The sequence below is a fragment of the Tachypleus tridentatus genome, chromosome 1 (assembly GCF_004210375.1).
Source record: "Tachypleus tridentatus isolate NWPU-2018 chromosome 1, ASM421037v1, whole genome shotgun sequence".
Lineage (NCBI taxonomy): Eukaryota > Metazoa > Arthropoda > Merostomata > Xiphosura > Limulidae > Tachypleus > Tachypleus tridentatus.
In genome coordinates this window covers 116218251-116236086 of record NC_134825.1, presented here as the reverse complement: position 1 = coordinate 116236086, position 17836 = coordinate 116218251, and the positions used below count along the sequence as shown (strand labels likewise).

The window sequence follows — 17836 nt, the reverse complement described above, 5'->3', positions numbered from 1 at the left end:
GGGACGGCTAGCTCAGATAGCCCTCGACTAGCTTCGTGCGAAATTCAAAAATAAAGAAACAAACTGTAACAGAAGGCTGGGTGGTTAACATGCAAGATTGTGCATCGAAAAGTCCAAGGTTCCAAGTACGAATCGCCGAACTTGAAATTCGCTGTACACTCTAAGGTGCGGGCATATTATGGTTGTGATAGTCAGTCCTGCTATTTCATTAATGCTTAATTACTTTATTAAGTTTCACCAGTTTTATCTGCGCTAGCGCTCACTGATTTTATAGTGACAGACTATTAACAACCTGCGTCCACCGCAGACTTATATTCTTATATTCATTTCAAAATAAATCGTGGGATTTCTCTGTCGCTTTTGTAAAACACTGATTGCTCCAAAGTGCGAAATGCGATTCATTTATAGCGGTAACAGGTCGAGAATCAGGAACCACAGAACCTACTATCCGCATTGGTTCCATTTTTTTCACAGTAGTTCTGGTCAGAACTTTAAACGTTATGAATGACTCAGTCTCAAAGTTATGATCTCTTACCTAAGCTCTTAAACCATGCTCCAAGATTAGGTGCCTTTCAAATTGGTCGTGTTGTTAGTAAAAGAAAATCATTGTTTATGTAACAATGATTTATAACGTGTGGTGTGCTATGCTAGGAGATATGGTGCTGTGCTACGCTAGAAGGTATGATAATTTGTCACTTTGACTCTCGCACATACCAGTCACTAACTCACATCAACTTTCAAAATACTCAACAATACCAGTAAGCAACAGTTATACGTTCTGCCAAATCTGGTATTGACTAAGCAGGTTTTAATAATCTTTATTCATCAAAATGTGTAGTTGGTAGGTAAGCATTTCGGTCTAGCATGGCCGGGTTGTTAGGACATTCGTCTCGCAAACTCTGTGTCGTGAGTTCGAGTTCCAGTCACACCAAACATGCTCACCCTTTCAGCCGTGGAAGCATTATTATGTGACGGTCAATCCCGCTATTCGTTGGTAAAAGAGTAGCCCAAGAGTTGGCGATGGGTGGTGATGACTAGCTGCCTTCCCTCTAGTCTTACATTGCTAAATTAGTGACGACTAAGAAAGTCCTCGAGTAGCTTTGTGCCGAGTTCAAACCAATCCAAACTATTTTTTTTAATACAGTTTTAGTTTACTTACAGCTCTTTCAAACAGGAACATCTTTGATTAAAGACCAATCTTCATAAGAAATAAACGTTTGGTTTGTTTTTGAATTTCGCGCAAAACTATTCCAGAGTAAGACTAGAGGGAAGGCAGCTAGTCATCACTACCCATTGCCAACTCTTTGGCTACTCGTTTACCAACGAATAGTGGGATTGTCAGTCGCATTTTAACGCCCCCACGGCTGAAAGGGCGAGCATGTTTGGTGCGACGGGGACGCAAACCCGCGACTCTCAGATTACGAGTCGAACGCCTTAACCCACCTGGCCATGCCGGGCCTAATAGCAATGTAAAAAAAATGTCCACTCGCGTTTTTGGTGTTTGCTTCGTGGATTTTTCAGTATCTGCTGATGATTGATGTGTTATAAAGTTGTTGTTTTTTCGCTAACGAGCAACTGGTCGATATTCACAGTTGCTTTAACACTGTTTTGTTTTTAACACAGTACATTATTTAACGCCACGTCAGTATGTTTTCTTTTATATATTTTATAAAAGTATTGAATTTGACGTGAAAAATGCCTCCATGTTTTTAACACAATAAATACGTAATTAAAAACACAGATGGGAAAAACTGTTTTTATTTATAAGTAATACTGAAACAATCAAAACCTAAGACGTGAAAACTATCTTATATTTCCAAGTAGTATTTGGTTACTTCAAGCAAACAAGATGTTTATAAGCAATATTTGAGTTATGAAAAACGAAAGATGTGAAAAAATTGTTAATGTTTTCGACAAAATTATGGATAATCTGAAGACACGAAAAGTTACATCAGGTTTCTAAATATTATCCAAATATTTGCGAAAACGAAAATAATGTGGTGTGTAACTACAACCTTCCAAAAATGGGAAAATAACGCGGTGAGTAATGTTTGTTTGTTTTTTTGAATTTTCCGCAAATCTACACTAGGGCCATCTGCCCTAGCTGCCCCGAATTTAGCAGTGTAAGACCAGAGGGAAGGCAGCTTGTCATCACCACCCACCGTCAACTCTTGGTCTACTCATTTACTAACAAATAGTGGGATCGACCGTCACATTATAACGCCCCCACGAATGAAAAGGAGAGCATGTTTGGTGCGACGAGGATTCGAACTCGCGACCCTCGGATTATAACTCAAACGCCTTAACGCACCTAGCTGTGCCGGGCTGACGTGGTGTGTAACTACAACCTTCCAAAAAAGGTGAAGTAAAGTGATGTGTAATTACAACCTTCCAAACCAGGGGAAAAAATTGGCGAATAATTACAATTTTCCAAGAAATAAAAAATAAAGTACTGAGTAACTCCAACCTTCCACAAAATAGAAAATAAAGTAGTGAGTAACTCCAACCTTTCAAAAAAATGGAAAATAAAGTAGTGAGTAACTCCAACCTTCCAAAAAGGGGAAAATAAAGTGGTAAGTAGCTACAACCTTCCAAAAATAAAAAATAAATTGGTGAGTAACTACAACCTTCCAAAAAAGGGAAACTAAGTGGTGAGTAACTCCAACCTTCCAAAAATGGGAAAATAAATTGGTGTAAACTACAACCTTCCGAAAAAGGGAAAATAAAGTCGTGTATAACTACAACCTTCCAAAAAAGGGAACATAAAGTGGTGAGTTACTACAATATTCCAAAAAAGGGAAAATAAAGTAGTGAGTAACTCCAACCTTCCAAAAAAGGGAAAATAAATTGGTGAGTAACTACAACCTTTCAAAAAATGGAAAATAAAGTGGTCAGTAACTACAACCTTCCACAAAACGAAAATAAAGTGATCAGTAATAACAACTTTCCAAAAAAGGGAAAATAAATTGGTGAGTAACTACAACCTTCCAAAAAACGAAAATAAAGTGATCAGTAATAACAACTTTCCAAAAAAGGGAAAATAAATTGGTGAGTAACTACAACCTTCCAAAAAATGGAATATAAAGTAGTAACATTAACCTTCCAAAAAATGGAAAATAAAGTAGTGAGTAACTCCAACCTTCCAAAAAGGGGAAAATAAAGTGGTAAGTAGCTACAACCTTCCAAAAATAAAAAATAAATTGGTGAGTAACTACAACCTTCCAAAAAAGGGAAACTAAGTGGTGAGTAACTCCAACCTTCCAAAAATGGGAAAATAAATTGGTGTAAACTACAACCTTCCGAAAAAAGGAAAATAAAGTCGTGTATAACTACAACCTTCCAAAAAAGGGAACATAAAGTGGTGAGTTACTACAATATTCCAAAAAAGGGAAAATAAAGTAGTGAGTAACTCCAACCTTCAAAAGGGAAAATAAATTGGTGAGTAACTACAACCTTCAAAAATGGAAAATAAAGTGGTCAGTAACTACAACCTTCCACAAAACGAAAATAAAGTGATCAGTAATAACAACTTTCCAAAAAGGGGAAAATAAATTGGTGAGTAACTACAACCTTCCAAAAAACGAAAATAAAGTGATCAGTAATAACAACTTTCCAAAAGGGAAAATAAATTGGTGAGTAACTACAACCTTCCAAAATGGAATATAAAGTAGTAACATTAACCTTCAAAATGGAAAATAAAGTAGTGAGTAACTCCAACCTTCCAAAAAGGGGAAAATAAAGTGGTAAGTAGCTACAACCTTCCAAAAATAAAAAATAAATTGGTGAGTAACTACAACCTTCCAAAAAAGGGAAACTAAGTGGTGAGTAACTCCAACCTTCCAAAAATGGGAAAATAAATTGGTGTAAACTACAACCTTCGAAAAAGGAAAATAAAGTCGTGTATAACTACAACCTTCCAAAAAAGGGAACATAAAGTGGTGAGTTACTACAATATTCCAAAAAAGGGAAAATAAAGTAGTGAGTAACTCCAACCTTCCAAAAAAGGGAAAATAAATTGGTGAGTAACTACAACCTTTCAAAAAATGGAAAATAAAGTGGTCAGTAACTACAACCTTCCACAAAACGAAAATAAAGTGATCAGTAATAACAACTTTCCAAAAAAGGGAAAATAAATTGGTGAGTAACTACAACCTTCCAAAAAACGAAAATAAAGTGATCAGTAATAACAACTTTCCAAAAAAGGGAAAATAAATTGGTGAGTAACTACAACCTTCCAAAAAATGGAATATAAAGTAGTAACATTAACCTTCCAAAAAATGGAAAATAAAGTAGTGAGTAACTCCAACCTTCCAAAAAGGGGAAAATAAAGTGGTAAGTAGCTACAACCTTCCAAAAATAAAAAATAAATTGGTGAGTAACTACAACCTTCCAAAAAAGGGAAACTAAGTGGTGAGTAACTCCAACCTTCCAAAAATGGGAAAATAAATTGGTGTAAACTACAACCTTCCGAAAAGGAAAATAAAGTCGTGTATAACTACAACCTTCCAAAAAAGGGAACATAAAGTGGTGAGTTACTACAATATTCCAAAAAAGGGAAAATAAAGTAGTGAGTAACTCCAACCTTCCAAAAAAGGGAAAATAAATTGGTGAGTAACTACAACCTTTCAAAAAATGGAAAATAAAGTGGTCAGTAACTACAACCTTCCACAAAACGAAAATAAAGTGATCAGTAATAACAACTTTCCAAAAAAGGGAAAATAAATTGGTGAGTAACTACAACCTTCCAAAAAATGGAAAATAGTGGTGAATAACTACAACCTTCCAAAAAAAGGAAAATAAAGTGGTGAGTTACTACAATATTCCAAAAAAGGGAAAATAAAGTAGTGAGTAACTACAACCTTCCAAAAAAAGAAAATGAAGTGTTGAGTAACTACAACCTTCCAAAAATGGAAAATAAAGTGGTGAGTAACTCCAGCCTTCCAAAAAAGGGAAAATAAAGAAGTGAGTAACTCCAACCTTCCAAAAAGGGAAAATAAATTGGTGTGTAACTACAACCTACCAAAAATGGAAAATAAAGTAGTGAGTAACTCCAACCTTCCAAAAAGGGGAAAATAAATTGGTGTGTAACTAAAACCTTCCAAAAATAAAAAATAAAGTGGTGAGTAACTACAACCTTCCAAAAATGGAAAATAAATTGCTGAGTAACCCCAACCTTCCAAAAAAGGGAAAATAAAGTGGTAACTCCAACCTTTCAAAAAATGAAAATAAAGAAGTGAGTAACTCCAACCTTCCAAAAAGGGGAAAATAAATTGGTGTGTAACTACAACCTACCAAAAATGGAAAATAAAGTAGTGAGTAACTCCAACCTTCCAAAAAGGGGAAAATAAATTGGTGTGTAACTAAAACCTTCCAAAAATAAAAAATAAAGTGGTGAGTAACTACAACCTTCCAAAAAATGGAAAATAAATTGCTGAGTAACTCCAACCTTCCAAAAAAGGGAAAATAAAGTGGTAACTCCAACCTTCCAAAATTGGAAAATAAAGAAGTGAGTAACTCCAACGTTCCAAAAAGGGGAAAATAAATTGGTGTGTAACTACAACCTACCAAAAATAGAAAATAAAGTAGTGAGTAACTCCAACCTTCCAAACAAAAAAGAAAATAAAGTGGTCAGTAATTACAACCTTCCAAAAACAAAAAATAAAGTGGTCAGTAACAATAACCTTCCAAAAAAGGGAAAATAAATTGGTGAGTAACTACAACCTTCCAAAAAGGGAAAATAAAGTGGTGAGAATTAAAACCAAGTGGTTTCAGTTGATGTATCAAGAAACCTTTCACAGTGTACCAACAACTGGTACAAATAGAATTTTTTGATTTGTGTGTTTGATTAATAAGGATTGTTTTCATTCTATCTTACACGTCGTGCCAAGTCTGTTTATGTTTTCGTCCATACTTAAATAGTTCTAACTAACTTCAGTATCAACTTGTAACTTATTCTGATGACCCTGCGGTTATGATACGTAAACGAGGGCTATCTGCGCTAGCCGTCCCTAATTTAGCAGTGTAAGACTAGAGGGAAGGCAGCTAATCATCACCACCCACCACCAACTCTTGGGCTACTCTTTTACCAACAAATAGTGGGAATGATCTTAACATTATAATGCTCCCACGGTTGAAAGGACGAGCGTGTTTTATATGACGGGATTCGAACTTGCGATCCTCGGATAATGAGTCGAGCGCCTTAACCACCTGAGTGTGATATATTGAATTAGTAACTTAATTAAATCCTATTTTGACTATTTTACATTTATTATGAATTGTCATAGAATACGTATACACCTTAATATTTAGTAATTGAAACTTATTAAACTCTTGTTTGTTTTACTTTAATTAAGTTTTAATTTCTAGTTTCCCTTTTACCATTAATTCTTACCTCTTTGACCGACATCAGTAAGCCTAACTTCTTATTAAACTGCAAGCCTGCATTTACCAATTTGCCATCTGTCAAACCATTTGTTTCTTCGCCACGTGCGGCCCCAAGTGAGCCAACTTTCCTCCCCAGAACAGAAAGCTGTTAGAAACGATGGCAGTTAAAGTGACGTCATTAGGGCCTTCCGTTAGTGATGGTTAATGGTCACACGAGTTTGTTCAGGCTGTCAGATCGAGAACAGCTGGTCAGCCAGAAATTAAGATAACCACTAAAAGAAAGACGTGTATTAGTTTTCCAAGATAGTTTCGTTCAGTGTAAGTTGTGATAATGGACTTAAAGAACGTATTGATGGTGAGGTTTCTGTGAGAGATTTTGCAGATTTGGTGAGGTCCATAATTTTCTTCTAATGCATTTCATTTTGCTGCTCAAAATGAAACTATAGCACCTCTCTTTTATAGTACACGATTCTAGAGGTTATTTTGAAAAGCTTTGTAAGTGGTAACGCTGAGTTTCAAGGTGGTAAAATAGCTGGATAAATCCTTGCATCTACTGTGTACTAGAAGAATATTTTCCAAGTAACTGTTGGTAGAACTAAACGTAAGTAACTGTTGGTAGAACTAAACGTTGTTCATGGTACAACTACTTAACATACACTACTTTTATAAGTATATGGAAAGTGTAGTTGCTTTACAGTTCATAACATTTTATCAGTATAATATTGTAAGGAATCCATATGAACTAATTACTGTTACTATAAGAAAGTCCCTAGCACCACTGTTGTTAAACAGCAAAATATTTTTTTCCTTTTTTGCATAGCATAGTCTGAAATACTTTCATGTAACAATGTGTCTTGTGGTTACGTAAGAGTTTTAGTTGAAATAAAAAAAACGTATTACGTAAAGGAAGCTTACATTTCAATAAAATCAGGTTTACGTATAGTACTGGAAATTTTATTACAATGTAAATATTCGTGTATTAGAGAAATTAGTTCGTATAGAGTGTAAACAGACCTTTCTTAGATCAGCAGTTGAAAGTTCATTTGGAATGTTAAAAGAAATTTCTTAGAGCAGTAAGTAGTTCATTTGGAATGTTAAAAGGAATTTCTTAGAGCAGTAAGTAGTTCATTTGGAATGTTAAAAGGAATTTCTTAGAGCAGTAAGTAGTTCATTTGTATGTTAAAAGGAATTTCTTAGAGCAGTAAGTAGTTCATTTGGAATGTTAAAAGGAATTTCTTAGAACAGTAAGTAGTTTATTTGGAATGTTAAAAGGAATTTCTTAGAGCAGTAAGTAGTTTATTTGGAATGTTAAAAGGAATTTCTTAGAACAGTAAGTAGTTTATTTGGAATGTTAAGATTATTTTATTTAAGCAACTGTCATTGATTCATTTTGATCGATGAGACATATTTCTTATAGCACCAATAATCAATAATCAATTCAATTGGAGTGTTATTGATCACGTGTAGAAAACTCAACTCAGAATACTCATTCATTAGATTATTAAAAGTCCAAAGATTTATTTTTTTTATGAACAGATGTAAACCATACGTTTCCATGAAACCGGGGGTTAACTTATTTCTGTACTAAAACAAAAAGCTCTGACGTTACACGAAGCAGAAGAGTTTCACATAACGTTTCAGCAACAAATGGATATGAAAACAGAAACTTTGGTCCACACTAATGCGTCCAGAAATATAAAAATGAAAACGTTGCACCTGAGAAAAGTTTTGTTGTTGTTTTTTTTCATATGAAAGGACGAGATAATGTCATTGTTAGGTCCTTCATACGAAGAACAGTGTTTACCCAATCAACTTCAATTTTCTTATGGGAATTACTATCTGAAACAACTTACGTTTCAGTTAATTTCAAGTTGAAAGTGAAAGAAATGGCTAAAATCGATGTATAACAATATAACGTGTAGTTATCACTATAGTTTAAGTTTATAATGTAATTGCATTGATGATAAGTAATGTTCAATCAGGTTATTTCATATCTTGCTAAACTGAGCTTAAGTTTTAGTTTTAAGTTTTAATTTCCACATAAGATAAATAAATATCAAAATTTCTTAACATATCGTTAGAAGATGCTTGAAAGGTAAACTGCATACATTTGCAAGCATGAGTACTTGATTTGTTCTTACAACGCAACTGAACAATTTTTTTTGCCAAAACTCTGTGATAATCTTTAAGCGTGAAAGAAAAAAGTCTTTTGACAGATATGTATATTAGCTTCACAGCGTATACTTGAAGCACTTCTGTCAAACCTCTTTGTTAACTTCACATAAGAATTAAAAACTCCTCTGCCATATGTTTGACTGTGTTGTACACATTTTGAAATTACATTGTCTTAGTATTCGCTGTATGGCATTTCTTTAGTCACACACAATGGGGCAAGTGACACGTGCTGGCAGAAAGAGGAGATGGGGGAAGTGTTAGATTGACGTTTCCTGTAGAAGGAATTCATGGAACAAATGATATTAGGCCTAGGGCTACCGTCAAAATAGAAATATCAATAGGGGCTGCATAACTACTAGACCGAGGTAAAAAAACAACAACCTCTAAACCATACGGTAGAAATAAGACTTTAGGTGTTCGCAAGACCGACAAAAAATAAACCTAACCCATTTACTCAAGATACAAAAGAGAATCAGGCACATTACCGTAGGGAGCAGTTTCGTAATGGTCAAACCACGTTGTCACTTCTACGAGGTCTAATGACATGTTCCCCAAAAAATATTTGAAAATTTAATGTTATAAGGTTGAACCTTAAGTCACTTTAATTGTAAATACCATATAGTCACAACGTGATGTATTGTAATAAAAGAAGTGAGTTTTAATCCGTAAGTCCTGAAAAAGTGATCAGACCATGGTCTGAGTGGCCTTATCACTTTCTACGGCCCTGAAGCATGTCTTTGTTTGGTAGAAAAATGCTGACGGCCATTTGTGATGACTGTTAACAAATATAAAAACTCATGTTTCTCAGTTTTCTTTTTCTTAAACTTCTTAAATAATATTTTTAATTGGTCCCTAACACTTGAATCTATATTTTAAATTTATCTCTAAGACTTAAACGGAACAACGATCTAATCAGGTCCAATGAGAAAGGTCATTTTATGAATCAGGGCTGGCAAAAATATGTTCGGTTGGGCAAAAAATTCTAAATGTTTAGCATGAATGTCAAAGATATTCTCTGTTACCCAAAAACAACCTCCACATCATTAAGACGAATGGCAAAAATAGCTTTTATTACAAATAATTATAATTAGCAGAAACGACAAGAACAGCATTATCTGATTGATAAAAATCCTTTGTGTCAGTGGAGTTGATGGCGTTCATGTTTTCTTATGGTAAAGCCACATCTGGCTATCTGCTGAGTCCACTGAGGGGAATCAAACCCGTGATTTTAGCGTTGTAAAACCGTAGACTTACCGTTAATGGTAATATTACTTATTGTTAGAAATAACTTCTTTATTATTAACAAGGATGACAACAAAGACAACCTCTGTTGGATAAAAATGCTTTACGTCATTAGCATTGTTTGCGACGATGCCCTCTATAAAATAAAAATATTCTAAATTATTACTGAAGTCATTAGCACGAATGACAAAATGCCATATGTTAGACAACAACTTCTAACTTATCAGCATAATTTGTGAACCACTTTCAATAATACAGAAATAAGTTTCACCTTGTAAGTGACTTATTAACATAATCAATATGGAGACGACTCTCGCATTAGTCTACCACGTCCACAAGAAATGAATGTCTTGTTTTTGTTTTGCTTCTTATCATTAAATGTGCTTTCAAATAGCTTTGCGTACGTGAATGGGTGAATAAAAGCTGTTTTTATTTTTCTGTCACGAGGAAATTTTATGTTGTAAAACCGAAACAATTCAGTTTGTTTGAATTATGCGCAAAGCTACACGAGGGCTATCTGCGCTAGCCGTCCCTAATTTAGCAGTGTAAGACCAGAGGGAAGGCAACTAGTCATCACCATCCACCGACAACGTTTGGGCTACTATTTTACCAACGAATAGTGGGATTGACCGTCACATTATAACGCACCGACGACTGAAATGGCGAGCATGTTTGGTGTGACGGAGATTCGAACCCGCGATCCTCGGATTACGAGTTGAGTGTCTTAACCACCTGGCCATGCCGGGCCCGAAACAATTCAAAAGGTAGATAATTGGTTAAATAAGAGTATGAACCAGGTTGTTTTCTAGATTGGAAGTTCCTTTAGCTAATAAATTTTTTATCATTTGTTTCCGTAATGCAATTTAAGAACCGAGATAAAATAAACCGTAATACGTAAAGAGCAACTAGAAAGTTACCAGTATAATATTTTTGCCACCTTCATTAATTACGTACTTATGTACTAGTACGTTTCTGATTCAGTGTGTTTCTGGACAATAAGCGTTCTATACACACTAGCGAAGAAGCTACAAAATTTGATGTTCAGCTCCACTCGCTATACATACACACACAAAGATTTGACTGAGATTTTGCGCTATGGTGAACTGAGAATTTCTGATCAAAAGTAAGTTTACTGATAGCCCGGCATGGCCAGGTGGGTTAAGGCGTTCGACTCGTAATCTGAGGGTTGCGGGTTTGAATTCCCATTGCACCAAACATACTCGACCTTTCAGCCGTGGGGGCGTTATAATATGACGGTTAATTCTGCTATTCGTTGGTAAAAGAGTAGCTTAAGAGTTGGCGGTGGGTGGTGATGACTAGTTGCCTCCCTCTAGCCTTACACTGCTAAATTAGGGACAACTAGCGCAGATAGCCCTTCAGTAGCTTTGCACGAAACTCAAACAAACTGATAGCTCGAAACTGAAACGATTGGGAAAGTAATTTATAAGTTAATAAATACAGTATTTTGTCCGAAAAGTGTGAAAATATTTAGGCACATAAGAAAAGTTCAAATGCATACAATACCTGTTAATTGTGCTTTCGACTGTGTCCTTAACCTTTTTTTTTTCAATTATTAAATACACAAGTTAAGCCAACAATGAAAAGATTCTAACATATATAAACGTTAACCAGTGATAGAGGCGCAAGGAGGCCGAGGGAGTGTCGTGAAGCCCTATGAGTGTAGTAAGTGTTGATATAATAAGCCTAGAGTAAAGACGTAGTGTAGGATCATTTACCTGAGAGCCAAGTGCATGAAATTTATCATGAAAGTTAGAATATCGGTTCATCTTTAAACTTCTATAGTTTTTAAGTTGAGCTATCTTCTGTTATGTAACCTCTTCAATCGACGGAAACTTCAACGTGATTTTTAACGAATAATGTGACCATTTCATGAATGGTCTTAATTTTGATTGGTTCAAAGATTATTTCAGCGATGTTTGAAATCGACTGCACTTTTTATCCTCTTTCTTGGTCAAACTCGATTTCGTAAAATGTGTTTAATTCAATTAACTTTTAAATGTGAGGTTAGTTTATGTTGTGGGATGGAAGTGGGAGGTAGTTGCTTTATAATATTTGACGGGCTATACGATAGTTAATAATACAGGGTGTTCGGAAAGTTACTGTGCACTTATATATTTATTAACAGACATGTTTAAATATAGAATATAGGAGGTAAATATGAATGACAATTATAAACAATGTTGAAAGTGACCCCTGTTGGCATCAATACAGGCCTGGATCCTTCTTATTTTGTTTCTAAACACCGCTATCAGTTGCTGGCTTGAAATAGACTGAATAAAATATAATTACAAAACTGCACAGGGACTTTCCGAACACTCTGTATTTCACAAAATTTAGCATTGTTAAATCATATGTCCATAAGTTAATTAAAATATGTTTAACGAAAATTTAGATAGTTTATCAGTTATACCATATGAGTATGTTATGATTACAGTGGTTAATTTTTAAGTTATATTCCTGCGCATGCTCTAGAGTACGGCTTTAAAAAAATACCGAATTAGTTAGGTCTATTCTACGGTATTTAAATATACTATCATTTGCGAATTCCAAAACACCATGCATTCAGAAAAGTATTGAAAAGCGTTTATAGCCACAACAAGGCAGAAAACTGATAAAAATATATCTTATGTAAAAGTCGAAATGTTTTCTACATAACTAAAACTTTTAGGCTTAATTTCCGGAGACATTTTCATATCTATGAATATTGAAATAATATTTTAATAACGTAGGATATATTTGATACAGGAATAAATAAACCAATACTGTACATTCCCATGAACATAAATACAGCAACAGAAACTTAAATTTGGATTATATCTAATATTTCCATTATTCGGACACAAGTAGAAAATTATTCACGAACATTGACGGAAGCCACTTCTTATCTTGGGATATCTTATCTTAATTTATTTGAGAGTGTGTGTGTTGTATCATAGCAAAGCTACATCGAGCTATCTGCTGAGTCCACCCTGTAATTTATTTGAAAGTAAATGCATAGACTAACTTTCTTTTTTTTTCAAAATTCGAAAGCTTTTCCAAGAACGTGATAGAATGACATTGTTGCGAATCTAGTTTCTTCAAGCATTTTCTTTTAAAGTTAAAACTGCCGTTGATTTCGTGATATAGTTCAATTTTGACGAGTCCTCGTCAGTTTAAAATGCTTGTTTACTACCTAGTTGATGGTAGTGGGAAATAGCCACCTCATCACAACTGCTTTTGTAGGTCGAAAGGTTCTCTTTCGTAACAGTCCTTCATTTGTGCGAACGACAGCGTTACACCGATTTAGATTGAGGTGTGTTTGTGAAGCCTATGAGTATCCTTAATCATCTGCTAGAAAACACTGAAAAGCATCGTCTCCAAGAGCGTGTCCTATGTTGTCCAACCTCTTGCTGTAAGAAGTATTTTTCTTTAAAAAGTGTGGTCTCATTTTTTCCAGACGTAAATAAATATGTTTTGGCTATTTTGCACTTTCGGAGAGCTGGTAATGCAACTGTTTATTTGAACTTACGCACAAATCTACAAAATGGTTTGCTACCACGATTATCGAAACTCGGTTTTTAACGTTATAATTCTTAAACTTATAGTTGTGCTGCTGGGGTGGGGGGGGTGTGGGTGTGGGAGGTGGTTCGCCATGAATAAAATAAATGGGTGTTAAACATTCCGACTGTTGCACTAAGGCTCATATCTGCAATGATATAGTCTGTATTATCTCACATTGCAGTTTTATAAACAGGAAAAAAAAAAAAAACAATAACATCTTAATGAACCACGCAAGTATAATTTTGTTATTATCAAAATTATTATTCATTTAAAGAACTTTTCCCAACGTATCAGGGAAATTCTTTTTTATTTCCTTCTACTTCGATAAACATTTATGTATTATGGTTGAGTCTTTAAAAATCATACATTTTATAATTTTTATCAGTGAGTATTTTGAAGTTCCTTAACCAACAGAGAATATCTTACGGAGAAATATAAAATAAAATAGCAGTATATCTATGACTTTTATATCAACAATAAATCAGAAATGGCAAAGTTACTGCTTTCCATCGTCGGAACGCTGGGGTATAGTAAGGCGAAAAAAATCTATGACAGTTGCTTTATATATGTACGTCAAATATATATATATATATATACCGCTAGCTACATGGAAAAGCTATAAGATATAATAGCCTTCACATTATCAAGGACAAGTTTGCCTCTATATATTCCATTATCTTCTGACAAATGGGAGATTTAAACACGATTGGCTGCGGCATTTCTTGGCGAGCCTTGCATTCATGTTATTTATGAGCTATGATACATATACATAAGCTGCCAGGCTGAAAATCTGGCATTCTGAACAAGAAAACTTTTAACGTTTTAAAATTTCTAATGAAGAATATTAGATTTCTGACAAAACAAAAACGTAACAAAGTAACGATTGTTGATAATTCTAAATAAAAATTCGGTGAATTTTTAATTTAAAGAGAAAAGAGTTTGTTTATTTTATTATCAAGGTATATAAGCGTTATTAGAAATCCAAGCTTCGTGGTGGACGTGTAGCTCAGCATTGTTCCAAAGAATTATTGTATAGCGTAGGTTATGTAAATTATGACCTTACGTTACGTCATATTATTATTATATTGTATTATTACGTAATTAATTTTCTGTGTGTTTCGGTGTAGCAAGACCACATCGGACTATCTGCTGAGCCCACTGGGGTTATCGAACCCCTAATATTAGCGTTGTAAATCCGTAGACTTACCACTGCACGTGCGGGGGGAGGGGAGGGGGCAAACTGAATTGTAAAAAAATTTTCAATTTAATTATACCAAACTGTCGACTGCTGTAAATTACTGAACTACGACTGTATTTAATATTAGTTGTGCTGACAAAGTGTAACTTTCAATCTACTGATGTTGTATGAATGTTAGTGTATTGGTACGCCATGAGTTTCGTTCTAGTGGAATGTCAGATATTTCAAAATGTACAAGTGCAGCAGAAAACCTCAATAAAAGTTAATAGATGGCGCTTCAATTAAGTCGATTTCAAATTCGTGTGCACTACGGTATTGCATTCTTTTATTACAGTAAGAACTGAGGTTGTTCGCCTCCCCCAGTGACAGAGTGGTATGTCTGCGGACTTTTATCGGTAAGAAACTGGGTTTCGATACCCGTGATGAGCAGAGCACAGTTAGTTCTTTGTGTAGCTTGGCGCTTAATAACAAACAAATAAAGAAACACTGATGTTAAAATCTTGCTAGCTTTTCTTGTAAACCCAAAGCTGCACAATGGGCTATATGCACTTTACCCGCTGTAGAAATTCAGCGTCGGATTTTCATAGTATAAGCCCTCTTCTCACCGTTGAGTCACGTGGGATAGTCTGCTAAAAAATTAATATTTTTCCAAAAATATATAACCATAGGTATGCCGAAGACTACAAAATATCGGGTGCAAAATGTTTGGAGCACTTGCTATAGCACCTATGAATAACTAACAGTTGAATCACAAAACACAACAGTTAACCACATCCAGAATTGTAACATAATGTTTCAAAATTACAAATCCTTTGTGGTTTTAAACAAAATTACACTACCAAAACATACCTCACAGTTTAATATTATCCATACACCTAATCGCTGACTGTTCCAATATTACAAGTACACGAAACGTGTATAAAACTTCTTGTTATGAGAAACAGGGTGGAATTATTTTAAAATGGCTGGATGAAGTAAAACCTCTATACTGGAGAATTTAAATTGTTTTGTAATAAAAGAAATATGAATTGTATCATAACGCCAACATCCACATTTAGGCACCATTCTGTGCCTTTGGTAAAGAACTGTCGGTAGTTAGAAACCGGTTTCAAAATCACTTGTGTATTTTTGAAGTATTTCCATATTATTCAAACACGTTTTGAATTATTTTTGTACCTAATTTCCAAGACAAAATAATCTAGAAGGCTGATTGTCAGTATGTTGGTTTATTTCAGAAAATCGCGCAAAACTATATCGGCATTAGCTAGCCCTAATTTGTAATTAGGCAATTAATAAAACAGCGCCCATCACCAACTGTTGAACTACTAAAATCTGACCGAATAGTTGGATTTCACCGTCGTTCTTCAAGGGCACCCAAAGCCCTCCGAAATACGAAGTTTGTTTTTGTTGTTGTTTTCAACGAGACATCAATTAGTAATTCGTGCTTACGGGCAGACAAACCACGATATCATGCCCAAGTTTTTAAAATTACTTTTAAATTTGTTTTGTTTGTTTGTTTTCTCACTTTCGCGCAAAGCTACACGAGAGCTATCTGCGCTAGCCGTCACTAATTTAACAGTGTAAGACTAGAGGGTAGGCAGCTAGTCATCACCACCCACCGCCAACTCTCGGGGTATTATTTTTATCAACGACTAGTGGGATTGACCATCACATTATAACGCCCCCACGGCTAAAAAGGGCAAGCACGTTTGGTGCGACGGGGATTCGAACCCTCGACCCTTAGATTACTAGTCGAACGCCTTAACCCACCTGGCCATGCCTGGCCCATCATTTTTAAGAAACCTAACGCGTGGAAACATAACACCAGGCAACTGTTAAAGGTTAGTATAACTGTCGTTTCAAAATTAACCACAACCAACAGCAGAAACGTAAAATGAGATTTGAATATCTCCATGCTCGAGTCTCGTGCTGGAAACGCATGGTTTAACTGACTTTTTTTGTCGATTTCAAAATCTCTGTTAACTTAAACGTGAAGACAGACAATCACTGTTGTATCTTAATGTGGAAAGCAAAACGTTTTGTATTTACAACATAAGAACAAGAAAAACGTTGCGTTTATATCTGGGGTTTGTTTGTTTGTTTCGGAAATGCAGAATAAACATTTACATTATTACACGAAGCAGTCAGCGAAACGACAATATGATTGACATGTAACCAGGATATTCCAGTGACTTCAATAAAGTGACAACTAGCACTCACCAACTTCTGACGAAAACTCTAAAACGGCTGAAATCACGACAAACCCGAGTAGATTTCGCATCTTTGATGGTTGAAGAGGAAGTCACATCGCTGGTGGCCCTTCCTGCTCTGGCTTTCACTCGGAGCGCGCGGGTCCGCCGAGTCTCTTACAAACTCGCGACATGGAGCGACAGCATCTCAGCTTGTGGAACCATACCTCGCGCAACCACAGATCGATCTGAAACTTTGCCCCTTCATCGCATGTTACTTCAGACAGCAGGTCACAATAGCATGACGTCACTTCGAAGTTGACTAACTATAAGGTAAGTCTTTTTTTTTTAATTTTCTGAAATATAAATTAGTGAGTATTTACAGATAACACAGAATAGGACGAGAAACAAAGCGCGTGGCTATGCGATAACGTCAAGTATCAGAATTCGATACCCGCCATAGGCACAGCATAGATAGCTCATCGTATACAGTAAATTATTGTGTAAATGTTTTATTATATTTTAATACCAGGGAAGAACCTTTTTTCAAATATTTATTTTGTACCGCTAAGCATTAATTTTTTTTTAACATCTGCGCCATTAAATATTACACACTTGTCGTCTTAAACTTAAGAAATTGAAAAGTTAGAATGCGGTTTGTTGTTTTATCAATAAATCAATAAATATAAACATTTTTATTATATTTTTTAATATTTTTTTCAACTTGTTTCAAGCACCAGAATAAAATCCGCAATGAACAACTAACGACCCCTGTGGCGAGAACACGAAACAGGAGAGGACCCCTGTGGCGAGAACACGAAACAGGAGAAGACCCCTGTGGCGAGAACACAAAACAGGAGACGACCCCTGTGGAGAGAACACGAAACAGGAAAGGGCCCCTGTGGCGAGAACACGAAACAGGAGAACATTTGTTTGTTTGTTTTTGAATTTCGCACGAAGCTTCTCGAGGGCTATCTGTGCTAGCCGTCCCTAATTTTCCAGTGTAAGACTAGAGGGAAGGAAGCTAGTCATCACCACCCACCGCCAACTCTTGGACTACTCTTTTACCAAGGAATAGTGGGATTAA

At 35.4% G+C, this 17836-nt stretch overlaps 1 protein-coding gene across 2 annotated transcripts in view; it reads right to left on the bottom strand.

Moving 5' to 3' along the window:
- LOC143222249 (irregular chiasm C-roughest protein-like) overlaps window positions 1-16987 on the bottom strand; it is a 76159-nt gene extending 59172 nt beyond the window's left edge. For both annotated transcript variants that reach the window (XM_076448489.1, XM_076448497.1), the window contains exon 1: window positions 16781-16987. In XM_076448489.1, coding sequence (XP_076304604.1) covers window positions 16781-16841 — 61 coding nt within the window. In that variant the 5' untranslated portion in view covers window positions 16842-16987. The remainder of the gene's footprint in view (window positions 1-16780) is intronic.
- Window positions 16988-17836: the final 849 nt, after the last annotated feature.